General features: G+C 51.1%; 3 protein-coding genes and 1 long non-coding RNA gene across 6 annotated transcripts in view; 2 read left to right on the top strand and 2 right to left on the bottom strand.

The window, feature by feature from the left end:
• MROH7 (maestro heat like repeat family member 7) overlaps positions 1-5,331 on the top strand; it is a 75,367-nt gene extending 70,036 nt beyond the window's left edge. Inside the window, exons 23-25 of the mRNA XM_074221353.1 lie at positions 2,246-2,348; positions 3,381-3,443; positions 4,923-5,331. Of these exons, the coding sequence (XP_074077454.1) occupies positions 2,246-2,348; positions 3,381-3,443; positions 4,923-5,164 (408 nt within the window). The 3' untranslated portion in view covers positions 5,165-5,331. The remainder of the gene's footprint in view (positions 1-2,245; positions 2,349-3,380; positions 3,444-4,922) is intronic.
• LOC141512430 (uncharacterized) lies at positions 1,899-5,890 on the bottom strand. 2 transcript variants are annotated; one of them, XR_012475495.1, is made up of 4 exons: positions 5,579-5,890; positions 4,202-5,292; positions 3,814-3,912; positions 1,899-3,424 (listed from the first exon to the last, which is right to left on the bottom strand). It is a non-coding gene; the product is annotated as an uncharacterized LOC141512430 (long non-coding RNA). The 2 variants fall into 2 exon arrangements; XR_012475494.1 differs by having other exon boundaries at positions 3,814-5,292.
• A 458-nt stretch (positions 5,891-6,348) lies between these two features.
• On the top strand, positions 6,349-17,459 carry TTC4 (tetratricopeptide repeat domain 4). 2 transcript variants are annotated; one of them, XM_074221350.1, is made up of 10 exons: positions 6,349-6,618; positions 7,323-7,440; positions 8,842-9,003; positions 9,605-9,682; positions 12,117-12,241; positions 13,168-13,254; positions 14,584-14,789; positions 15,028-15,109; positions 15,281-15,363; positions 17,070-17,459. In XM_074221350.1, the coding sequence occupies exons 1-10, from the start codon at positions 6,460-6,462 to the stop codon at positions 17,170-17,172; spliced, it is 1,203 nt and encodes a 400-aa protein (XP_074077451.1). In that variant the 5' UTR covers positions 6,349-6,459; the 3' UTR covers positions 17,173-17,459. The 2 variants fall into 2 exon arrangements, with proteins under 2 accessions (XP_074077451.1, XP_074077452.1); XM_074221351.1 differs by lacking the exon at positions 6,349-6,618 and adding an exon at positions 6,620-6,691.
• LOC141512428 (transmembrane protein 205-like) lies at positions 17,435-25,719 on the bottom strand. Its single transcript, XM_074221352.1, has 4 exons — positions 25,663-25,719; positions 23,574-23,703; positions 21,215-21,378; positions 17,435-20,031 (listed from the first exon to the last, which is right to left on the bottom strand). The coding sequence occupies exons 2-4, from the start codon at positions 23,671-23,673 to the stop codon at positions 19,732-19,734; spliced, it is 564 nt and encodes a 187-aa protein (XP_074077453.1). The 5' UTR covers positions 23,674-23,703; positions 25,663-25,719; the 3' UTR covers positions 17,435-19,731.
• Between the last annotated feature and the right edge of the window lie 327 nt (positions 25,720-26,046).

The following is a 26,046-nucleotide window of genomic DNA, read 5'->3' as shown; positions in this document are numbered from 1 at the left end:
ATTTATTTATTTGTTTGTTTGTTTATTTATTTTTCAAGGCAATGGGGTTAAGTGATTTGCCCAAGGCCACACATCTAGGTAATAAGTGTCTGAGGTCAGATTTGAACTCAGGTCCTCCTGACTCTAGGACTGGTGCTCTATCCACTGTACCACCTAGCCACCCCTGTACTATGTTTTCAATTCCCTTTCTAATTCTTTCTTCCATAGTTCTCATTTATTTTCTAATTTTTCTCCTAATGCTTTCAATTAATTTATAAATTTAAAAAAACCCTCTTTTTAAGATTCTTGCTTCATCCCCTCAGGAATTCAATTCTATTTGGGCACAAACCAAGCTGTGTTTTAATTTGAGATTTTGCTCATAAATGCTCTGAAGTCATGCTTTTCATTTAGATTGCCTTTTGAACATAATCTGTAACCATAATAGTTTTTTTTTTTTAATGATGGGGTTATTTATTTGCTTGCTTATTCTCCCAATCAATTTTATGACTTCAGATTTTATTTTGGGGCAAAATCTTGTATATGGTCTGGTCCTGCTACTACTTTCTTGTGATTTTTGTTTTGCGAGGCAATGGGGTTAAGTGGCTTGCCCAAGGCCATACAGCTAGGTAATTATTAAGTCCTCCTGACTCCAGGGCTGGTGCTCTATCCACTGTGCCACCTAGCTGCCCCTCTTGTGGTTTTCTTATATTGTTTCAGCATCTCAGAGACAGTTCAGACTGGAGACCTATAAGCTTTCAGTGCTCCCAAAATGTCTGATCTAGACAAAGTCTAGTGCCTCCCTTGGGCCCAAGGTCTGCAGGTTCCTGACTTTGGGGTCAGAATAATAGTATATGCTGCTGGATTCTGCTTCATTCAATCAGCTGATAAGTTCTGTTGATTCAGTGATAGATCTCAATCTAAATGACACTGATTTTCTTATAACTAGGGAAAATTAGAAGAAAACTGTGGGTTCCTTCCAGTTGTAATATGCTATGTTACATATATATATGTATCTCTCTCCCTCTCTCTCTCTCTACCCTTCTCTTTCCCTTCTCCTACTTTCTTTCTCCACAATATAACATAATATACTATGTTCTAAGATTCCTCTTACCTCTGACATTCTCTCTTTCAAGGTTCTTTCAGGTCTGACATTCTCTGTTCTGATACAGAAGTAGATGGAGAGCACTGGATTTGTAGTCAGGAAAACCTGAGTTCAACTGTGACTTCAGACCCTTATGTAATCCTAAGCAAGTCATCTAATCTCTGCCATAGAATAGTGATTAATAATAGCAACTGCCTCACTGGGTGTCCTAAGGATCTAATGAGATAACCCTTTGCAAACCTTGATGTGCCATGTAAATGATAGCTAATATAACGGCTGAGCATACCCCCAGTTCAGATATCCCAAACTTTAACATTCTTTCTTTCAAGGCTCTCTGTCTGTCCTTCAGTTGATTAGATGCTCCACTGATCTGGCAATAGATAGTCCCCTTCCACCAGTCAGTTCTGAGCAGGCCTTGCATCTGTTCCTTCCCATAATATCAACTCATAATATGTCACTGTGTGATGTGAAGCATGGAATGATTGTTGAAATAGGTCACCTCAAACCTCCCCAAGGCAGGTTACAACCTTCAACATTCCAATGGAATCGTGGAACTCTCTCCAATGATGCTGATTGCACCCCCATCCCATGAAACTCTTATTCATGTCTTCCCACAAATTCACAACAAAGGGTCCACCACAATGACTTGGACTTTTGAGTTAAATGGAATCTGGTGGAATCTGGCAATCCACATATCTATTACATTTTAAAGTTCTTTTAAAAATACAGCCATTAGTTCACTTAAACCATTATTTATTGTCTCAACAACCTTGTGAAAACAAGAGATCAGGTGTTACACCCTTGTGTTGATGGGGAAATGGTGGGTCAGAGAGCATACTCACTAACTATATTTCCAATATATAAGGGAGTCAAGATTCAGATTCTCATATTCTGGGCTCTTTCTCACTATACTGAGATGCTTGTCCCTATTCTGCAGAGCAGAGGCCTGAGATCTGGCTAAATAACAGAGCTTCCTTGGTCTCTGTTGCTTTGATGTTATTGAACATCAGAGAGGATAACCTAGGCTCAACACTCTTCCAGATGTTAGAGTTGAGAGTCATAAATGTTTTTTTTTAATCTGGTTTGGGGGTGGGTAAAAACAAAGAATTCAATGGAGCCATTTCTCAGTTGGCAGATGGGACATTGTGGGGGCTTTTGGCCTAGGTGAACACCCACCGTGACAGTGCCCTAGTGTTCCTGAGCCAGAGCCTGGAGTATACCAAAAGCCCTCGGGCTGCCCTCCGGAGGAGTGCGGTCACGTTTATAGGTAAAGCCTAACCTTGTCTTGGAGTCCCATGTGGTGGGGCTGGAGGTGAGTGCACTGGGGATTGAATGGGGTCCACCATGAGACAAGTCTCAAGAAGGAGATCAAGGTGGAGAACCCTGTATTAGATCAAAATGCATTACTTTCCATTCTCCCCTATAAGCTACAATTTGTCTCCAAATGGACATAGTCCTTCTCCTGCCCTAGCTCCCCCAGAGGTCACTGGGAAATATCTCACCTCAGACACTTACTATTTGTCCCTGGTCTCATCTTTTACATGAGGGTTTAGAATCAATGGCCTCAGAGATCCCCTCTGACTTGAGATCTATAATCCCTGGAAGGGTGAGTGCCAAACAGACCAATTCCTCAGAGGCAAAACCATGATGATAATAATAATAATAATAAATAATAATCCCAGTTTAGTATCTTTAATTAGAGAGTTGACCTGGGAGCCAGGGAGAGCTAGGTCAAGTAAATGACCTCTGACCCATCCTGGCTATGTGACCCTGAAAGTCACCTACATTCTCATCTCTCTGGGAGTCTCTTTAAGACTCCACGTTGCAGACCTATGGGAGTAGTAGTGCTTAAGGGTTTTCAAAGAGCTTTCGTTTTACATTTCTCTTCTCACTGATCCTCACGCTGTTCCAGAGGCATAAATAGAACAAGTAATTATCATCCCATTTGACAGAAGAAGACATTGAAGTCCATAGAAGTAATGTGCTTCACTCAAATTCATGTAGAGATTGATTGCCACTCATCTGGCTCTCTGGAAACTCAGGCCCTTGCACCTCTATGGGAGATTTGGCATAAGAGAAGATATTGTCTTTTGTTGTTGTTAACAGATGAAAGGGAATCTTTAAAACCCTGGAGATTCTCTCCCTTTGCCTGTATTTTGACATTTCCATGGTTGGGAGTTGGGATGAAGTGGATGATGTTGAGCCGAGATGTGGGCTGTGATCCAGAAGTTTGTTTGAGGGACAGGGAGAGGAGAGATTAAGAGGTCAGCTGAGTCACCCTTTGGAATTGTGCTTGTAGGGTCCCTGGTACCCTGCATGGAAGGCATGCTGACTGAAGATATCCTAAATGAAGTAAAGACAGGTAAGTTAAATGCCTTCCCCCTTACCCTTCTCTCTCTGTCTGTCTCTCTGTCTCTCTGTCTCTCTCTCTCTCTCGCTATTTTCTTTCTCCTCTATTTTCTTTCATTCTTTCTTCTTTCAATTCTGTCCTCTCATTCTGTCCTTTTTTCCTCTTTCATTCTCTTTATCACCTTCTCATTCTCTCCCTTCTCTCATTCTCTTCTTCCTTTCTCTCATTATCTTTCATTTTCTTTCTCTCATTATCTTTCATTTTCTTTCTCCTCTCTTGCTTTCTGTATTCTCTCTCTCTCTCTCTCTCTCTCTCTCTCTCTCTCTCTCTCTCTCTCTCTCTCTCTCTCTCTCTCTCTCCCCTTCTCTTTCTCTTCTCCTACTTTCTTTCTCCACAACCTCTTCTGGCTCGATAAGCATAGCCATCTGGTCTACCACTTTCTTTGGCAACATGGGGTTGAGTTTCCAGAATTGCCATCTGCCTGTTAAAAGATGGAAGCAAAACCTTTAGGCACCTCCCCTTCCCTCGCAATGACCATCACTATTCTCCTGAGAGTTCCCTTTCCTCTCCCTTGCCTTACTCAGGGTTGAAGGAACCAAGGATGTTTAGACTAGAGACAGGCAAATTCATGAAAGACATGATCTCAGGTTTCGAGAACGGAATGGCACTCATGTAGGAGGGGCTCCGATTTGTACTGTTTGGTAGAAGCAATGGGGAGATGTCCCGGAGAGGGAGATGTTAGGGAAAGTTTTGAGAAGTGGAACAGGTACCTCTGGAGGTCTTCAAAAGGTTGGACTACTTGTCCTAGGTCTTGTGGTAAAGATTCTCTTTAAAATCTGGGTTGGACTAGACTGGGTCCGAGGTCCCATTGAAATGAACAATTCTGTGATCTCGCTGCCAACCTCGGCGTGGGTACTCAGGATAGTCTCTATTAGTCTTTCCTTTAATGGACAGGTGTGAGCTGTATACTGATAAGGAATTACTTGACAGTACTAATGAATGGAATGAAAAAACTGTATTTGGGGAGTAGGCTGAGACAAGGAGGGCAGCTAGGTGGTGCAGTGGGTAGAACACCAATTCTGGAGCAAGAGGGCCTGAGCTCAAATCTATCGGCAGACACTCGCTCTGTGTAAACTGTGTGACCTTGGGCAAGTCACTTCACCATGATTGCCTGACATCCAGGGCCATCTCCAGTCGTTCTGATTTCTGACTACTGGATCCAGATGGTTCCGGAGGAGAAACTGAGGCTGGTGACTGATCCCAGCTCACTCAAATCCAATTCAAGCACATGTTGCGGCATCACCTCCCCGAGGTTATAGTCTTCTTCAAGAAGGAAGGACAAAAAAATCATTTGAGACAAGAAGAGACTAATGGGTCAGAGGTCAAGGCCGGGAAGCCACCTGACAACTTAGGACCTAGAAAGTATGAAGGGAGTCTGTGGCCTGACTTGGGTAACACCCCTCTCTCTCTCCCTCTCCTCTTGGCCATCAGACCTGGAGGCTCTCAGGCACGACTCGGAAGCTTCAGTGTGCATCTTTGCGGCCCAGGCCCAGGACCACATTTTAGCCAGTTGTTGGCGCAACTCCTGGCCCCTTCCCCGGGGGGAAGCCTGGGTCTGTGACCCGGCCACCAACCACCGATGGAACTCCAGCAAGGAGAACCTCCCCGTCTCCCATCACCGGACCAACTGGGTCTTGCACGCGCTGAGGCTCTGGAAGAAGACTTTAAAGTAGGCCCCGGCGGTGGCCCAGCCGCCAGGGCGGCCTACCCGAGCTGGGGTGGCGAGTTAGCGTCGGCCTCTTCTGGCACCGCCGGGGGCATGCGCTGGCCCCCACAGCCGCGGCCGCAGCCCTACAAAGTCCTGGGGAAAGAAATACGGACGCATAAAAGGAGATATTAAACCCCACCCGAGTGAGCGGAGTTATTGGGGGAGGGGCAGCAAAGATCTCTGGCGCCTTCCACATGGAAACAATGTAACTGACTGACGGGGGGGGGGGCGAGAATGGGGGGAAGGTGTAAAACTCAAAGTACATAAAATCTTTCTTTTAAAAAATAAAGAGGCGGCTGGGTGGTGCAGCGGACAGAGCACCGGCCCTGGAGTCAGGAGGACCTGAGTTCAAATCTGCCCTCAAACAATTAATAATTACCTAGCCGCGTGGTCTTGGGCAAGCCGCTTAACCCCACTGCCTTGCAAAAACCTAAAAAAAAAAAGGAGGGAAGGGCATTAACTGTTGAAATCAGTGAGAGCCCGTGGGAAAGGGGGGCCGATGGCGGAGGGCCTTGGTGGGGAACCCCCCCACACGCGGCGCCCTCAGCGCTCCGTGCCTCAGTTTCCCTGCTGTAGGACTGGCTGGCCACGGGAGTCCACAGAAGGGACCCTACGAGCCCTCTGGTCCAAAATCCTCATTTTTACAGCAGGGGAAACCGAGGCCCGGGCCCTTGCTCTGCGGCTTCCAGTCCTGAAGCCTCCAACACCCTGGGGCCGCCTCCCACCTCCCCTCCTCCCTCCTCCCCACCTCCCTCCTCCCCTCCTCCCGCCTCCCTCTCCCCTCCTCCCTCCTCCCCTCCTCCCCCCTCCCTCTCCCCTCCTCCCCTCCTCCCTCCTCCCCTCCTCCCGCCTCCCTCTCCCCTCCTCCCCTCCTCCCCTCCTCCCTCCTCCCGCCTCCCTCTCCCCTCCTCCCCTCCTCCCTCCTCCCTCCTCCCGCCTCCCGCCTCCCTCTCCCCTCCTCCCGCCTCCCTCCTCCCCTCCCGCCTCCCGCCTCCCTCCTCCCCTCCTCCCCTCCTCCCTCCTCCCGCCTCCCTCTCCCCTCCTCCCTCTTCCCCTCCTCCCGCCTCCCGCCTCCCTCTCCCCTCCTCCCTCCTCCCACCTCCCGCCTTCCTCCTCCCGGCCCAAGCCCAGGCCGCTCTGCGGGCGGAACCCAAGAGCGGAGGCCACGGGGCCCTCCGCCGCCGGAAGCGGGGCCGGAAGCCGGGCCGGACCGGCCGAGTGAGGGCGGAAGTGGGGCAGGCCCGCGCGGACCGAGCCCTGATGGAGGCGCGGGGGCCGAGCTCGGCGCCCCGGCCCGAGGAGACGGGCCAGGGCCCGCGGCCGGGGCCGGAGGAGGAGGAGGACGCCATGGACGCCTTCCTGGACAAGTTCCGCAGCCAGCCGTACCGGGGCCGCCTGCGCGAGGACACGTGGGAGCAGGTGCGGCCCGGCCTCAGTTTACCCTTCTGTCTTACCGCTCCGCCTGCTCTCGGCCGCTCCTTTGGACGGAAGGGTAAAATGAGGCACGGGGAGGGGGAGGAACTCCATAAAAATGACGGCGCTCTCCAGGCGGGGCCGGGGCCGGGGCCGGGGCCGGGGCCGGGGCCGGGCCCCGCCGGCTCTGGGGAAGAAGGGAAGCCGGGCCGGGCCGAGTCTGCGCAACAATGTATCCCCGACTGGACCGGCCGGGAGGCGCCTCCGAGGCCTGGGGGCGCCTTGGTGCCCCGTGGGAGAAGAGCTGTGCTCGGCCTCCCGGCGGCCCCCCGGGGAGGCCGCGAGGCTGGCAGGAGCCCCCCGGGGCCGCCCCCCTGAACTGGGAGCTGCTCCTTTTGACGGGCCCTCGCCCCCTCCGGGACCCCGGCCGCCCCCGCTGACAGCTTGGGCAGCCGTGTAGAGGAACTGACCTTGAGGGCGGCCAGGTGGGGCAGTGGATAGCGCCCCGGCCCTGGAGTCAGGAGGACCTGAGTTCAAAGGCGGCCTCAGACACTTCATAATGACCGAGCCGGGTGGCCTTGGGCAAGCCACGGAACCCCACTGCCTTGCAAAAGCAAACAAAACAAACCCAGACTGACTTTGCGGTGTCTCTGCACTTTAAAACTGACTTTAAACTTGAGTGTGTTTCCCCCTAATTCAATGTCTTCCAGGAGTTGGATAAGATCCCGATGTTCATGAAGGAAGCGCCAGCGGAAATCAATCCCCAAGAGAATCCCGACTTGGCCTGTCTGCAGTCCCTTATTTTTGATGACGAGAGACCTCTCGAAGGTGCAGGCTGTGTGGTGGCTGGCAGAGGGGCGGGCGTCACGGATGGGCCACACGGCTTTTATGCCCTGCGGCCGAGGCAACTATAGGACTGATAGCACCTGCCTTACCAAGGTGTTTGAGAGGGACTCCTGACATTGTGGGCAGATGGGTTTGGCGGCTTATCCCTCCGTGCTGGATGATTAAGTGGATGATCCTAGCGGATGACTGAGGACGGGCCCTTCCAGCTTGTAATCTGTGATTCTGTGATAGATGAAACTGTTTTATAACCCGAAAGTGCACATAGAAATGGAGGTGACAAACGCCCTGCCTTGCTGTTACCAGCATCAGCATTTTGCCCATCTTCAGGAAGTTGTGGCTTACTAGGAGTGGGCCTAGAGAGGGGGCTAAGAGCATCTCCTTCTTTGTCTTATTAAGCCTCTGAATCAACGTTTGTTAGTTGGTTGACTGATTACTATTATACCCTTCCCTCCCTCCCCCCTAGAAGACTGTGATCTGGGTCAGGACTGGGGCCATTTGTCCTTTTTGTTTCCTCATCCTAGCCTCATGACTGGCACACAGTGGGCGCTTAATTAATGCTTCTTGCTTGATTGTTGGGGGTGTCTGGAATTGATTTAAAAACAAAGTTGAGGGGCAGCTAGGTGGCGCAGTGGATAAAGCACCGGCCCTGGAGTCAGAAGTACCTGGGTTCAAATCCAGTCACAGACACTTAATAATTACCTAGTTGTGTGGCCTTGGGCAAGCCACTTAACCCCATTTGCCTTGCAAAAAACCAATAAATAAACAAACAAATAAATAAAAATAAAAACAAAGTTGAGGGGCAGCTAGGTGGCACAGTGGATAGACTTCTGGCCCTGGAGTCAGGAGTACCTAAGTTCAAATCCTGCCTCAGACACTTAATAATTACCTACCTATGTGGCCTTGGACAAGCCACTTAGCCCCACTGCCTTGCAAAAACCTAAAAAAAAAAAGTTGGGATTTTCTTTGGCATGCAGTAGGAGCTTAATAAATAAATTGTGAGTGAAACCTGCCAGAACTGGTGCTGAGGCCTGTTCCCTTTGAGAGTCCATGTCACCACCAAAGCCTTTAAGGAGGGATGATGGATACAAACCTCTGTCCTTTTCTTTAATTTTATTTTTCCAATGACAAATTAAGAAAGTTTTTCACCATTCATCTACTTGCATATTTCTGAGTTACACATTTTTCTGCCATTCTCCCTTCCCACTCCCACCCCCTGAGAGGCAAACCGTCTGGTAAAAGTCGTGCAGGTACATTTGTGTTTAACGTGTACATATTAGTCATTTTTGTGTATGAGGAATTAGAAAAGGGGGAAAAAAAGAAACCCATGGGATAGGAAGGAAAAACCTAAGAGAAGTTTTAAAGTGCTCTGTTCTCCTTTCACAGAACAAGCCAAGACCTACAAGGATGAGGGCAATGATTACTTCAAGGACAAAGACTACAAGAGAGCAGTGGCATCTTACACAGAAGGGCTGAGGAAGAAATGCTCAGACCCCACTCTCAATGCCGTGCTTCTGACCAACCGTGCCGCAGCTCAGTTCTACCTGGGTGAGCCGTGTCTGAAGGTCGTAGTGGGGAGAGCAGCTCACGGCTGCTCCTCAGCAGGAACTTGGGGCTAATGTGGTCACACAAGCGATCAGAGGGAGGTGTCTACCAGCTTGCAGGGGCCTCAGTGCCATCTGGCCCATGCCCAGGAGGGCCCAGATCTCTTTACTGGGAGTCCAAGGATCCTTGATTAAAGCTGAAAGAGACCATCTACTCCAAAGGCCTCTTTTTAAAAATGGAGAAACTGATGCCTAGGGAGGTGATTTGCCCGAGGTGCCAGAGGTGATGGTGTTGGTCCCTTCTGAGGGAGATTGACTAGGGTGATGCAGATTCTCTGAGCAAGGCCCTTAGCTGTTTGGTGCCTTACTTCCCCTACCTGTAACCTTCAATCCTGAATAGCCTCTCCTACCCAGTTATTGTGAGAATGAAGTGAGATGGAGCCATTTCTGAGGCCTTTCTCACTGCTGTCAGTGCCCAACCCCGGAAAGCAGCTGCTTTGTCTGAACTCTGGGGCCCAGCTCCTCATCCTTTGCTGTGTTTGCTTTAGAAATCCAAGCAGAATGTCTGGTGACTGAGAGATGTCCTCTTCTTTTTAATTTATTAGGCAACCTGCGCTCAGCTCTGAATGACGTCACTGCAGCCAGGAAGCTCAAACCGAACCATCTCAAAGCCATCGTCAGAGGTGAGCCTCCTTCCTGTGCATTGGCAGGAGACCCCTGCTCCCCCCCCACACACACACACACAGAGTCTTTTAGGGATCTGGGACACTGAAGGGGGACCTTGGTTTTGTAAGATTCATAGTCATTGAGAGGCTCATAACTGAGCTGAAAGGGGGCTCAGGGACCCTTGAGTGTAAGCTTTTGATTTTACAGGGGAGGAAACTAAAGCTCCAACACCAGAAATGACTCATGCAAGGTCACCCAGGTGGTAAACATCAGAGGTGGGATTAAAACCAGGTCTTGAAGCTCCAGGAGGAGGACTCTGTCCTCACTGCCTGCCATGTTCAGTTAGGCACCTTGTAGGGGCCTGGAGAGCTTAGGGGTGTCGGAAGCTCTTGCCACAGACCCCGGCGGGAAGGGTTGGACCACAAAGACTTCGAGTCCCGTGGTTAGAGGCTAGGAAGGCCCTGTGGGGCAGTAGAAAGGAGGCCAAGGCAGTGAAAAGATCTGAGGTCAAATGTGCCCACGTCACCCGCTCCCTTGGGCAAGTCCCTCAGTCTCCCTGGGCCTCAGTTTCCTCTTCTGTCATATGGGCAAAGGTCAGGCTCCAGAGCCTCCGAGATTCCTGCTGGCTCAAAATCTCTGATCCTGTTAATAGCAAGAGAGGCATTTTTTAAAAGATTCCTTAAAGTGTAAACCAACCCTTCTTACTTAGAATTTTCTGCTTAAGTTGAAAACTCATCTTCTAAAGGTAATTACAGATGCACCAACACCACATGTGCCTTTGTTGTTTTGCATCATTTGATCAAAAGGCAAGATTTATCACATCCGCCATTTGTGTTCATTAAAAGACAAGGGACCTCACTTTGCAGGCCAATTGAGCTTTCCTGGGCTTCCTCCTCTTTGTCAGCCTAAGACTTTCCTGCACAGAAATGTGTCTAATTATTTTTATACTTAAGTTGCACCTTTTCTTTGATAGGCTTAAAGGTTCTTTGAAAGTTTTCATTTTTTCATCCGATGTTCATTTTCCACCACCCCCAGGGGTGGTTTGAAGTGTGTGGCTTCAGTTGTGTTGTCTGTTCTCTGTTTCTGGAAGCAGTGAGGATAGGACTGCCTGTTAAAGAGGACAAGAAGAGGGTTTTGGCTGGGTTTTTCTCACTTTCAAGGCAGTACAGGGAGCCAGCAGCTGATGGCTAGAAAGTGGGGGACCAGGAAAGGCCTGGATGCATTGGGGGAAGGCTGGACACCCTGGCGGCGTCTTCTGGACCTTGGTTCCTTGGACAGAGACAAATGACAGAGGAGTCTTCATCTGTCACCCAGGTGGTATTTGCTGGGAGCTCATGGTCACAATCATCAGGCCTTAGACTACTGCTTTCTCTGGCCTCTCAGCAGCCTCATGGGGAGTACTCGAGGGACTGCGCTCCCATTTTACAGTTGAAAAAGCCGAGGCCCAGAGGGAGAAGTGACTGGCCTTGGCAAGCAGCCTCTGAGAGTCATCTCCCCAGTGCCTTCTGCCTTCCACAAACAGTTCAAGTCAGCAGACATTTATTAAACTCTGAGATGGATGAGAACTGAACAGACAGACAGATAGCGATAGGCAGATAGACAGAGAGACAGAGATCAATAGACAGACAGACAGATAGACCTATCCAAATGGATGAATGAAAACATTTAAAGCATTCTGTGGACCAAGCTTTGGGGATACAAATGCAGAAACCTGGATGGTCCTGCCCTCCTGGCAGCGGAAGCCCAGGCCTCTTAGGGCCCCGGGCATCCAACGCTGGTGACCAGAATCCTGAGCTAGGGAGGTCTTCCTCTCTGACCCCTTGCGTCTCTGACAAAAGAGGGGCATGGCTGTCATATGCTCACAGACAATGAGGACAGATCGGTTTGACAAGCTATTTTTTTTTACAATAGATAGAGATCATATTTACTCAGAGTTTTGTGATTTACAAAACAAACATTTATACACTTAACCCTGTGAAACCCTATGAAATCGGGGCTATTATGATCCCAGTTTTACAGATGAGGAAACTTAAGGAGGAAGTGTCCAAGGCAGGATCCAAGCTCAGGTTTCAGGACTTCAAGCCTGGAGCTCCAACCACTGCCCCACCTGTGGGCTCAGAAGTGTCTTCAGGAATGGGTGGGAAGTCTCCGAGATGATGGGGACATGGACCCCATCCTCTAGGATCTCCCAGTCTTGAGGTGATAGAAGGTAGAAGGTCGTGAGGAACAGTGGAAGGTAGACCTTGAAGGGACCTCTAAGGATGGCTTGGTTCTACCCCTAATGTGGACCCCACAGCCCGCTGACCATCCAGGGGGCCACACCGGGGTTGCAGGCCTGTCTGGACTCATTGCTCCTGGGTCCTTCTCAGTTGTGGTCTCTTACTGATCCTGAGGAGGAAGCCCTTTGTCATTAGTCGGATCGTGGGTTCTAAAGCCCCTGGGTCCCCACAGGTGCCATCTGTCATCTAGAACTGAAGAACTTCTCGGAGGCAATGAGCTGGTGTGATGAGGGCCTGAAGCTGGACGCCAAGGAGAAGAAGCTTCTGGAAACAAGAGCCAAGGCAGATAAGCTGAAGGTTGGTCGCTGCGTGGGTAGCCAGCGCCTGTCCCCGGCCCAGCTTCTGATACAGCCAGGCAGATCCTGCTTTGGGGCTGGCAGAGATGGGTTGGGCCGCCCAAAAAGAAAAATATTCAAAAACCAATCCAGGGTCCTGGGTTGAATCCCCCCTTTGGTGCTGGTGCCCTCCCTCGGTTAAATGTCTCCAGGGATCCCCACTGTCCTGTCTACACCCTGCCTGTACTTTAGACACAGCCCATTTATAAATGCTCCCTGCATCCATCTGTGAAATGGGGATAATAGCGGCCCTGACCCCCGGCAGCCTGAGGCTCAGATGAAGTGATTATAAAGGGCTTATTGTGGATAGTATTGGATGGTGGGTGGTCCATCATCATCATCATCATTGTTGGCGTTGTGACACCACTCCTGGGCTATAGAGAGTCGGCCCAGAGAGCATCTGTGAGACGCTGTGTGGCCCTGAGGCTGCTACAGATGCTCACGGTTATCGTTATGGCTTCAGGCCCAAGTCTGGAAGTCTTACTGCGGTGACACAGCATGTTCCTGGGACACACCGTCTAGAAGAGCCAGGTCCAAGGGGAGGAGAGCAGCAGTCACAAAGACCCTTTTACAAATAGCGCCTCACTTGACCCTCAATCCAACAGGGTAGAAGAGGGTGGGAATTCTCAGGCTGGAGAGGCTGTGACACACAGTAGAGAGCAGTAGGGTGGTAGAGAAGCATGGGGTTGGGGCATGTGCTGCAGACCACCTGTGGGTGGAGGGGCCACAGAGGCCATGGCGGCCAACCCAAGGGGATGCCCCTCAGCCTTCTGCTGACCGAGTTCTCACCATCCTCGCAGCTGATCGTTCCTAACGCCATGGAGAAGGTGGGGCCCAGAGGGATGGTGGGGAGTGTGGGGACTGATGCTCTTGTGGTTTACCTTTTAGCGAGTTGAGCAGCGTGATGTCAGGAAGGCAAAACTGAAAGAGAGGAAGGACGAGGCCCAGAAGGAGGCGCTGCTCCATGCGGTCCAGGTGAGTGCCTGGGGCTTGGGGAGTGCCCGCATCTGGGAGGGCCCCTCCTGTTCTTCGGGGAGGGCTGGGCTCCTGTGTCACCCCACCAGCCATGGGAAAGTGGAGCCCAAGATGCGGCATGAGGAAGGGGTCAAGGGTCTGGCCACACGCCAAGACCAGGGCTGTCTCCACTGGGAAGGCTCCTGAGCCAAGGAAATCACAAACCTGTAAGAATTAAAAAAAAAACACACCCAGAGCAGCCCCGGGGGGGGGGGGGGGGGGCTGGTAAAACTAACCATAGAGCAGCTGGGGGCCCGGCCTGCAATCAGGAGACTCATCTTCCTGAGTTCAGATCCAGCCTCAGACTCTTAGTGGCTGTGGGACCCTGGCCAGGTCACTCCACTCAGCCTCAGTTTCCTCATCTGTCAAATGAACTAGAGAAGGAAATGGCAGACCTTCCAGTGTCTCTGTCAAGAAGACCCCCCAAAGGGTTCTCGAAGAGTCAGCCTCAATTGAAATAAGTGAACAGCAGCAAGACTACCTTCAGGCCCCATTCAATAGTAATGATGCCCGATAGAGCCGGGGGGAACCCACTAAAGAGCAAGATTTAAGTCTGAGGACCTGAGTTCAAATTCGGACACATCACTGCCACTCATTGCCTTTGTGATCTTGGGCAACCTGCTTCCCTCTCTGAGCCTCAGTTTCCTCTTCTATAAAACAAGGGAGCTGGACTGACCTTGAGCCTTTGAGGGGAGCATCGTGCAAGGACCGTTTTAGGGAAGAAGAAACTGAGGCCCCCAGAGGCCCTGGGGTCATAGACTTGGAGTTGGAGAGAAGCTGAGGATCCTTCTGGTCCTGCTTCCTCACTTTACAGAGGGTGAAGCTGAGGCCCAGAGAGAGGAGCTGCCTCAACATGAGCATGGCATCAGCCAGGGCCCAGGTCGCAGTCGTCTTGCTCTTCTTGGTCTTCATCATTCTTATGAGCAGACATGGTTTCTGTCCTAAAATCACCCAAAGTCTCCACTGCTTGTGGGGAGTGACCATGTGCTTGAGAAGACCACGGCCTGCCCCTGGGAGCGTCTGTTCTCTGGAGGAGGCTCCGGGGTGCATCACCTTCCTCAGCCTCGGTTTCCCCATCTGTAAAATGGGGATAGTCATAGTGTCAGCTCCTCAGTGTCCCTGGGTCTCTGCAGGCTCCAGACAGAACCCACGGGGGAAGTTGGGGGGGAATGGCCCCTGCAGCTGGGAAGTGGAGGCGACTCCCTGCAGAAGGGACAATCCCTAGAAGCCGGCGTGTGGCTGGGCTGGCCCAGCCCGAAGGTTACTGGGATGGTCTTGTTTGCAAACTAGGCAAGAAATATTCAGGTGATGTCTGCCACCTCCACCGAGGATGAGGATGAGGAGCCGATGGCACCCCCTGGCGGCCTGGGCTCTGAGAACGCTGTGGGTGCCCGCGTGTCTCTGGATGACCAGGGCCGGCTGAGCTGGCCCACACTGCTCCTGTACCCCGAGCACGGACAGACAGACTTCATTTCGGCTTTTCACGAGGACTCCAGGTAACCTCTTCCCCCCCACCCCGGCCAGGGGCCAGCTTGGAGATCTGGACAAGTGGGGGGGGGGGGTCACTCTGGAATGTTGTCTCCTATGTCCAGGCCTTTGCTCTGGGAACCCCCCAGGGAGGCCGGAGCCTCAGCATCCAAAGGCCTCTGTCATTTGGGCCCCCTTGGCCCTCACCCCCATGAGAAGGGAGGGTAAGTGTGCGAGGCTCACCCAGAGCCCTCCTTGGCCCTGCAGGTTCATCGACCACCTGCTGGTTATGTTTGAGGAGCTGCCCCCCTGGGACCTGGAACGCAAATATCTTCCGGATCGTCTGGAGGTGAGGCGTGGGGTCCTCCACAAGGAGCCGCCCAGTTGCCCTCATCGTTTCCTCCGGTCAAAGGGAGGCCCTGGGCAGGGGCTGTTGTAGCAGGGGCTTCGGCAGCCTCTCTGCTCAGCACCTGGGTGGGAGGGCTTCCCATTACATCCTCCCTTCTCTGCCCATCCCCAGGTCTACTTTGAAGATGAAGCCCAGGAGCAGGTGTACCAGGTGAACCCACAGAGCACCTTGCTAGAGGCCCTGCAGCATCCCAGGTAAGCCCCTTGGGGGGAAGCGGGGGATCCCCGGTCTAGCCCAGACGAGGTCAAGCCCAGGGCCTGGGGGACTGGGAAGGTTCGTTCACAGGAGTGAGCATGGCCTCGGGGGGCACCTGTTCAGCTGTGGCCCTGGACTGTGTGGAGCCCCGAGAGCAGTGCCCAGAGTCCTCCAGGTCAGGAAGCTCTTGTGGCCCCCGGTGGGCCCGGCCCCTCCTTGGTTTCTCCAGGCGTCTGCAGGCCCCCACGGCAGGGCACCAGCAGCCCCCGTCTGTTCTGGTTCAGACATTTTCCTGATGCTTCCTAGTCACTTCCTCCTATGTCTGGGCCTCAACCCACTATTGCCCGCATGTTCTGCTCGGTGAGGGGCTGGACACGAGGCCTCGGGAGCCCCTTCCAGCTTGGGGTCCATGAGCCTCAGCCCCTGAGTCCCCAGACTGAGAATGCGGTGCTTTAGGAATCCCCCCACGCTGCTCCAGATGCCGAGACACAGAGGGCACCGCACCTGAGTGAATACAGAATGGCCATTCTGGAGCAAGGGTGGGCACTGGAGGCCTCTGCAGTGGGAGTCACAGTGGGCCGAGACTTTCCCTCGTACCTGGTCCCTGAGCCTCCGTGTTCTCCCTGCTGGATGGGGGCCCTTGCGCTGACCAGGAGCCAAGGCATGACTGTGCCCTTTGGGTTCTGGCGCAACACTCACCTGCTCCATCACATAGACCCTCTAGGCTCTTTAAACCACTGTCCTTCAAGGGTCCAGGACCCTTCCCCTCCCCCCTCTCTGTAAGCCCACAGCCAAGATAATGAGACTACCTGCAGAGCCTCAGGGGTCAGGGGTTTCCCCCCACTAACGTGGGTGGATGGGTGGGCAGCTCTCACGCTCAGGGACAGAAGCCAAGCTTCAGAGGAAAACCAGTTTCTGCTGTCATCCCGCTGGGGAAGTGGGGGTTTCGAGGCTTCACCCCTTGGACAGGTCGGGCCTTACTTTCCCCCCTGCTCCCCCTGGGGCAGGGTGAGCTGGGGGTTGGTCTCACCTGGCTCTTGGCTCTCAGACCACCACCCCGCCAAAGCAGGAGAGTGGCTGCGGGGGCCTGGCTCGAACCTGGTTCAGCTGACCAAGGCCCAGCCTCTGCTTCTTTAGTTGAAAACAGGGATCCTTGGACTTTGGGCTGGGGTCTGGAGGAGAGGCCAGGGGGCTCAGTCCCCTACCCTCACTGCAGGCAGTTAGGATTCAAACCCATACCCTCTGCCCTCCTGACAGGACTGCTGAGAGGACTGGGGGGGACCCCAAGAAAGTCACTTCCCTTGACCAATGGAAAGTTCAGAGTGAAAGCTGTTCCCTAGGTCCCGGGGTCAGAGGGCAAAGGCAGCCAACCTGACCCTGAGGATCAGGAGGCATTGCCTATCTCCCAGTGAGAATACTACCAGCCATTTCCTTGAATTTTTTTGTCTTCCGTTTTCCCAGGGGTCCCCAGGGAATGAGGGACAGGTGGGAATTCTATGAGGTGACATACCAGCAGGTGAATAATGGGGAGATCCTGCCCAGGCTCCCCCAGTTCTGAATGCCTTTGAGGGGTCAGGGCCCAAGGAGATGCCAGGGGGCACCCAACATGTCTCCATGGAGTCCTGGAACTTCCCCCCTTGGGAAGAGACCTGGTCCAGGGAGGCTGGGAGCTAACCAAGAGGCCGCCCCTTGTCCTTCCTCTCAGGTACTTCGTCAAAGCGTGGACTCCAGCCTTTCTGATCTTGGTCAAACAATCTCCTTTTTGCAAGAACTTCCTCCGGGGCAGAAAAGTACATCGGCTGAAGTGACAGGAGCCCGGGCCTCCAGCCTGGCACCCTGAGCCCAGGCTCCCCTTGGTCCTAGATGACAGATGTCTCAACCTGATGGAAGCTGATGGAAGAGGTGGAGGTGGGGGCTCCCTGCCCCCAGGCCGCAGTGGGAGGGCAGCAGGCAGAGGGGAAGGTGTCCCAGACTAGGGGCCGGTGCCTCCCCCCCCATGGCTCCTGCCTTCCAGGCCGCCCAGGCTACTGTCCATGCAGCCCCCCTTTGGAGAGGCTCTTGGGAAATTACTTTTAAGAAGTATGCTTATCATTTTTCCGATTGTTTTATTGCCAACTTGGTAACCGTCTCCAAGAAAACAAAACAGAACCAAGTCCCACTTGAAACCAGAAACCCTGAAGTACGTTAGGTTGCCAGAAGGAACAAAATAATGACAACATCCTAATCGTGCTACATCCCCTTTTCTGACCAGGGGCCTTCTTCCCTGGGAACCTTAACGCCAACCGCTGCCTCAGAGGGGAGCGAATCCCCTGTGCCCCCATTCACCTCGACTGTTATAAGGGCCTTTCCCTATAGCCACCCTGAGCTGTGGCCAGAATGAGGATCATCTTGGAAAAGACTTCGATGCCTTATTTTAACCCTGACTGCGATTTCCCCATCATCCCGCCCCACCTTTCAGGGAGCCAGCCTGGGGGGGGGATGGGGGGGGTGGAGCTAGGGCTGTGACTTAAGGTACTGGTCAAGGGTGTCCCTCGCCAATCTGGTGACCTTGGGCTAACCAGCCTGCCTGGACCTCAGTTTCCTCTTGTGAACATGAAGAGGATTATCTCATTTGATCTTCACAGCAACCCCGGGAGGTGGGTCCTGTTGTTTTTCCCTTTCTAGAAATGAGGAAACTGAGACCAATGGATGGAGTGACTTGCCAAGGGTCAGATGGCTGGTAACTCAACAGATTTGAATTCAGGGGTTCAGACCACAGGTCTGGAGCTCTCTGCACTGTCATAGCTCTCCAGGGAGAGGTCAGCACTGGGACTCGTGATCCAAGGGATCCCCCTCAGCCCCAGGGGAGCCCAAGGAGCCAACGGGCATTGCCAACTCCTAACAGAACAGTCATGTTCGGGTTATTCACCCCAGCTGGAGCATACAGGGATGGTGGCTAACAGACTAGCCAGAAAACATCTTCTGGGACCCAAGACCCTGTGGGCTATGGGACTGGATGGGGAGGGTTGCTGGAGGATGGGTAAAGTGCGTGGCCCAGGGCCTAGCACAAGGCTGGCCCTTAATAAGTGATCATTTCCTTCCTTTGGTAAGCTTGGTAGGTAGGGCAAGAAGGCTGAAGAAATACCATTTATGCAGCCCACAAAAGAAGGATGGGGCCCTTCGAGTGACACTCTGTTGGGAAAAAATGTAAAAGTTGGCCCGACCCTATCTTGTAATTATGTGGATGTGGCAGCCATGCCAGCCAGGTCCTGACAGCTCACATCCCTGGCCTGAGATAACCTGGAAGGGGACCACTCTGTTTTTACAGGGAAGAAAAACAGACCTGGAAGGAGTTCCTCACTCAAGGCAACACAACATGGCTACGTCTTACATTGAGAGCTGGTCACACAGTCCAGCCCTCTCCTTTTATTGATGAGGAAACTGAGGCAGAGGGTCACCTAGGTAATAAGTTTCTGGATAGGGATTTGGTTCAGAGGAGTCCACTGTGCCATGTTGGCCCTGTCTTTAAGGTCTGTAATATGGTATGATCATTAGTGGGGGTAATAGCAAGAGGACTTCCAGAGGTGTACCATCCAGAGGAAAAGCTTCCTTTAACCACTGAAAACTAAACTATCATGACTAGGCGTACACATCATTATTGTGTATGCATCCTTTTATTCATCCATCCACCCAACCACTCACTCACTCATCCATTTATCCATCCATGCACTCATCCATCTATCCCATTTATTCAATCCCACTCATCTATCCTTTTATCCATTCACCCACCCACCTATCACTCATCCATTCATCCATCTGCCCATCTCCATCTTTCAACTATTCACTCATCCACCTATCCATTTACTCATCCATCCATCCATTCATCCACTCATCTCTCCATTTACTCATCCATTGATTCATCCACTCATTTATCTATCATCCATTCATCTATCCATCCACCTCTTCATCTCCCTATTCCTTCATTTAGTCTTTTAAGGAGTTATTCTTTCATCCATTTATGAACTGACCCACAGAATCAGAACCAACTCTGGAAAGAAAGTAAAGAGGAAACAAAGTTCTGACCTCAATTCCAAAGATCCCCTCCTTGGCACTGGAATCCAACCTCAGCCTCTAAAAAAAGTCTGAGATGAGAGAATCATAGATGTCGAGCGGAAAGAGACCAAATTCCTCATTTTATCGCTGAACAAACTTGGCAGTCATTCATTTATTCTTCATTTGTTAGTTGCCCAGGGACAAAGGCTAGTATCTGAGAGAGAATTTGAATTCCTTCATCCTTGGCCACTACTGTACCACCTGGTTCAGGTCCCTCCCCCCACTCTCCTAATTCCTGAGAATCACGGCTGAGTCTGGCCTGCGCAGCCCTCCAGTCACAAGGTGGAGAGGTGAGTAGCCATGTGGCAGAGGCTGAAGCCGTTACATGCCAGGCAGCCCAGGTTGCAGAGAGAAGAGAGGAGGCGATAGCGGAAGAGCTGGCTGGACAACTGTCTGTACTTGGAGTTGGACTCGCGCAGCCGTGTGTAGGACTTGCGGGAGAAGAAGCCGATGTCCTGACCCAGTCCATAACTCTGCTCCAGGAGGTGCATGTCAGCCATGATGTCTGAGGTCATCTGGCCGAACCACTGGGCATTCAATGCGGACACAATGACACACACGAAGAAAACGATGAGCTGCCATGGGGGATGAACCAAAAAGTGTGGAGCCTCAGATTTTTAGGATCAAGGAGGTTTACAAAGAGCTGCCAATTTAGGTGCAAGCATTACTGTCCCATTTTACAAAGGAGGAAAATGAGGCTCAAGAAGCCTCCCTCGTATAACTAGCAGGGCTCTTTCCCCCGCTAGAATGTGAATTCTCTCCAACCTGTACTATAGGGGAGGGGAGGAGAGGGATGGGATCCCCTGCTGAGCAATGCAGAAACCCATGGCCAGGTAGCATCCAGATGTGAGAACAACCCATGGATTTGCCAGTCTGTAAACAGATATTTATTAAGCACCAACTGTATACCAGACTGTGCTAAGCACTGAAGACAAAAAGAGAAGGCACTATTTGTTTGTGAAGCAGTGGCCACAGGAAAGGTTCAGAGCTGGTCCTTAGTCCTTCTTACTTCTGCCCCTGGAGGCCTTCATCGTCATCGTCATCATCATCATGATCATCATCATATGCTGGACATAACCAATTATGTCTATGTTGTCTCTCCTTTGAGAATGCAAAGGTTAGCTTGCATTCTCAGGGGAGAGACGACGTAGACATAATTGGTTATGTCCAGCTTCTGAAGGGTAGGGGGTGTTTGGGCCTTTTCTTTCTGATCTGATACAAGCCTTCAGGACTCAGAGCATCTCTGGGAGGAAGGCCAGGCAGTGGTTTATTATTGCCATTTTGAAGAAGGCACTGTGATACAAGGAGAAGAGTGATAAGCTTGGAACCACAGGGCTGAGATTTGAATCCTGGATCTGTTGTTTGCTATCTTTGTGTCCTTAGATAAGTCACTTAAGTCCCAGAGCCTCAGTTTCCCTCTCTGTAAAAAGAAGGGGCCAGACAAGGTGAGCTCTGAGCAATCTTCTGTGATTTCCAGTACTTAGCACAGTGCCAGCGCGCAGAGACAGCTTAACATATTGTTGAATTAAGCTGAACTAACCCTAACCCACTGACTTCCCGCCCACTCCACACCTGGAATGCTAGCTATTATTCTTACTTTAGGGTGACTCACAGTCCACAGTATTTGAGAAATATCTACATGCTTGCAGACCTCTTCTGAGCTGTCCGGAGACCTCGGGGTGGGGGGTGGCCAACCTGGGCAAGGCAGGGGCAAGGCACAAGCTCAGAAGTGGGGGGAGGGGTCCAAGAGGCATCTACCTGGGTGGTCTCTTCATCATTGAGCAGCTCCCTGGGGTGGCACATGGCAAAGATGGTCAGGTTGAAGAAGGAGCAAGCAGAACCAATGTGGAAATAATAAGGGAAAAGGCGGCTCTGGATGAAGCCCAAGGTGTGACGGGTGAGGTTTCCACCCATCACAAAGCCTGCAGGGACAGAAAAGGGGAGAGTGGTGAGAAAGCCAGGCAATGAATTCATTTTAACATCATCAAGTAGAAATTTGCTTAGGAGAAATGGAAAGTCCAGTACTTAGGTTCAAAAGGGGAGGGATGAACAGAATTCATTCATTCATTCATTCATAGGCTATGTTAAGCTCTGGGAAAACATCTAAAAAGTAACTTTGCCCTCAAGGAACTTAAATTTGACTAAGGAAAGTTGCTCCCCATCCAAATCTTCTGTATTTATAAAAATGTTCATCTTTTTTTCAATTAACAAGAAATTATTTTCTCTCCCTCAGTTTAAAAATAAAACTCAACAACAAAGCAAACCTTGGAACAAAGATGCATACTCAGGTAAATTTCCACATTGGTGGGATCCAAACTTCTCGCACCTTTCAAAGCTCAGATGTGACTTTTGTCTGTAGTTTCCCAGAATCCTTCCGGGGGGGGGGGCACCCAGTGCTTGAGAGTTTTTTCTACTTTGTGTGAATCACTGGGGTCCTGAGATTACCCATCTGTTATCCATCTATCACCTGTGGTTCTCCCTGACTCTTGACTATTTCTTGAATATATTCCATCTGTGAATCGTGCCTACCTGTGCCCACCCTGTGTCTCTCAGGAGTCTGGTGGGTCAGAAACTAAGAACCTGACAGAATCTAAGCCAGTCTAGGCTCTTCACTGATGGGTATCTGTCCTGGAAAATAGCCAGAGATGGCTCACTCCTTCCCACTCCTCCAATTCCCACTCACTGACCCTCCAAAGATCATAGTCCAGACCTTGGACACTGTTGGACAAACTCAATGAAAGACCACCTCACTGCCTGCCACAGTCAGAGGGATTTTTTACTGACATCTGGGAGTAAACTGGATGTCCCTGGAATAGTCTCATCTTGTGGCTTGATGCAAGTCTGCCTTTGATACATACAAACTGTATGACCTTACGTAGATCACCTAACTCCTCTGAGCCTTAGTTCCTCATTCATAAAACAGATGTAAGACATTTATCGGAAGTCAAAAGACTTTAAGCCTCTGTGGGACAATGAGCAAGTCACAATCTCTCAGATAACTAACAGTACAAATCACTGAAAAATCTGTCCTGATGGGAGAGTTGGACCACTCAATTACATCCCAGATGTTTATAAGAAATGTTAATAAATTAAGGCAACCACATGGCCCTTTCATGTTTCCCAGTGAGATGCTTCCTTACACTGATGCTAAATCTGCCCCTTGGATCCTAGTTCTACCCCTGGGTCCAGGTGGAACAAATCTAAGCCCTCTTGGAAGAGTCGTCCCTTCACACTGGCAGGCAGGCATCATGCTCCATCCCTGAACTTTCTCCTAAGCTAAACATCCCTAATGCCCTAAGGCATGGTCCCTTCTCTGGACTTACTTCAGTTTGTCCTCTTGAAACAGAATATCCGGAAGTGAACAAAATATTCCACATGTGGTCTGATTAGAGCAGAGAAAAGGCCTGGATGTCAACCTTCCTCCTTAAAATGTACAATATCAGAGCTGAAATAGCCCCCCAGATACATTCTCAGAGGTCCTTAAGTTGGGACCTGTAATTGCTTAGTTGTGTTTTTTTTTACTACTTAGATAACCATTTCACTATAATTAGTTTCCTTTGTAATACTAAGTATTTTATCAATACTAAATCCTAAAACATGATTCTGAGAAAGGGGTCCATGGGCTTCGCCAATCCGGCTGGGGGGATCTTCCTTATGCCTCTGGATCCTCACCTACCCAATGAAGTGGACTGCAAGGCCTCTGGAAGTTCCTGGCAACTGTGATCCTGTCATCCTGTCTAGGCCTCAGTCCCTTTGATGTAAAATGAAGTGGATCGACTCAACAAAATTCCTTCCAAATCTAGAGATTTATTTATTAAGGCCCTTGTCCATCCAGGATGAAGTCAAACCGGGATTCCAAGAGAGAACCTAAGGGTTCACTGGATCATTGGAGAGAGAGGTTTCCACTGAAAGGCCAGATCAGAAACAGGTTTGCAAGGCACTGAGCAATGAGCAGATGGTGAGGAAGGAAAGACATCGAGGGCAGATTTTCCAAGATTGGGACAATGAATTTAATACATGCTTAATGAATCAAATCTCTCCTTCCCTACTGAGTCCAAATGAAGGGCTGGATAAATGTCTACCACAGGACTGGATAAAGCCCTCCCCTGAGACCTACCTGAAATGAAAGTCACCCAAATCTGCATCCCCCAGAAGGTTGAAAGGAAAATAAGGTGGAGGGTCTTGGCAAGAACTGAGGGTTCCACATCTGTAGGCATCGTGGCCTGCAGGGACTTGTGGCTGGTGATCTGTTTTAGAGGGACAGAGACAGTCACTTTCTCACCTCATATCTGGATGATAACAATCACTGCTTGGGGGGGGAGGGGGTCTGGCTTCCTGGACTCACTCCATTTCTTCCTCCACTCAGGTTATCAAAGTCCTTTACAGCTAGGTGGCACAGTGGATAGAACACCAGCCCTGGAGCTAGGAGGACCTGAGTTCAAATCCAGCCTCACACTTAATAATTACCTAGCTGTGTGACTTGGACAAGTCACTTAACCCCATTGCTTTACAAAAAACAAAAACAAAAGCCCTTTACAAGGTGGACTCCAGTTTTACCCACACACTGACCTCCCTACTGTTACTTGAACAAGACCCTCCTCCTAACTTCAGGCTTTCTCTCCTCTTCATCTCTGCCTCCTGTTTTCCTTCAAATCCCATCTTCTGCAAGAAGCCCCTCCTGGGGAATGTGGGGGGGAAATGAGACAACAATGTCCTGTTGGTGGAGTTGTGAATTGATTCAACCTCTCTTACAAGCAATTTGGAACTATGTAAAATCACCCATATTACCACTACTAGATCTGTATCCTAAAAGAGATTTAAAGAAAGGAAAAGGACCTCAGTGTTCAAAAATATATATAGCAGCTCTTTTCTGGTGGCAAATAAATGGGATTTGAGGGGATGTTCATCCATTGAGGAATGGTTGAACAAATTGTACTATGTAATTGTGATGGAATAATAATGAACCAATAACAAATGCATTAATGTCTCACTTTTTCCAGTTGGGGGCTTCTTGCAGAAAAGATGGGACTTGGGGACTGTTAGGTGGCACAGTGGATAGAGCACCAGCCCTAGTGTCAGGAGGACCTGAGTTCCATTGCAACCTCAGACACTTCATAATGACCTAGCTGTGTGGCCTTGGGCAAGCCACTTAACCCCATTGCCTTGCAAAAAACCAAACAAACAAACAAGAAAAGATGGAACTTGAAAGAAGCTGGAGGAGCCAGGAGGGAGAGAAAGCCTGAAGCCAGGAGAGGGAGGGTCTCATCAAGGTGCTATAAGAAATGATGAGCAGGATGCTCTCAGAAAAAGCTGGAGGACTCCCAGGAGCTGATACAAAGTACACAAAGATGATACAAAGTATACAGAGCTGATACAAGGTATACAAAGTATCGGGGACATTGTTAGACGATCTGCCAGCTCCGAAGGATTGAGGATGAGGAATGCAGCCTGTCCCCAGTCCGATACACATCGAAGCAGCCTTTTTTTAACTTAATTTTTCTTGAGCGTATTTTGGTCTGTTTTCTTTCACAACATGACTAATATGGAAATGTGTTTTGCAGGATTACACACATATAACCTATATCAAATTGCTGGCCTTTCCAATGGGAGGTGGGGGTCGGGAGGGAGGGACAGATTTTGGAATTCAGTCTTAAAAACAAAAGTTAAAAAATCGTTTTTACATGTCACCGGGATAATATAAAATCCTAAATACATTTGCATAGACATATGCATACATATACGGAAGCCCCCCCCCCCCCCCCCGCCCCCCCCAGCTGCTTTGTTGTCGTCCCTTCCCCAGGAGGCTGGGAGCTCCTGGAGGGCAGGAGTTGGTTTGAGCCCTTCTTTGGGTCCCGGTAGACAGCAGGTGCTTAATACATGAAGACGATGGGATCCAGGTTTGTTGCTAGACCTTAGAGCAGAAAATGTCGGAGCTAGGAGGGGCCTTGGAGCGGATAATGCAGGCTGCCGGAAGAGGGAAGGAACAGGTGGGAAACTGAGTCATTTTAGATGGGACTAAAGCGAGCAGAAGAGGGGAAATCCGCAGAAGGGGAGGGGGGGAGGAGAGAGAGAGGGGGGAGAAGCGGGAGGGGGCTCAGATCAACTTCCCCTCCCTCGCCCCCATCTGGGTCAGCCCAAGAGTGGGGACCCGCAGAGGCGGCTGCACCCCAGCCCCCCCGCCCTCCGCCAGACCCCGCGGCCATTACCTGGGGACCCCTCGGCTCCGCCGCGCCCCGGGAGCTGCTGCGGCCCCGCAGGGAGGGGGCCCGAGTGGCCGGGGGGCGGGGTGAGGCGGCGGGGCGGGGCCCCCACATCAGCGCGCTCCTCCTGGCCCCTCCCCGCTCCCTTGCCCCAGGCCTCTGGAGCCGCCCCGTCTCCTCCGGCCCCCACCCCGAAACGCTGCTGGCTGGGGCTGGGGGCGAACACTTATTAAGCGCCTGCTGTGTACTGTTTCCTGGGCTCAGCAGGATCCCCCCCGGAGCCCCTGGGGGGGGCAGGCTCTAACCAGCATGAAAGAACCCCTTCCCAAGGCTCCCGCAGGATCTCTGCACTTGGCAGAAGATCTGGGTTCAAATCCCAGGGCCCTCCTC

The sequence above is a fragment of the Macrotis lagotis genome, chromosome 2 (genome assembly GCF_037893015.1).
Source record: "Macrotis lagotis isolate mMagLag1 chromosome 2, bilby.v1.9.chrom.fasta, whole genome shotgun sequence".
NCBI classification, from domain to species: domain Eukaryota; kingdom Metazoa; phylum Chordata; class Mammalia; order Peramelemorphia; family Peramelidae; genus Macrotis; species Macrotis lagotis.
The sequence above is the reverse complement of the archived record's forward strand: the minus strand, read 5'-3'. Positions and strand labels throughout refer to the sequence as shown.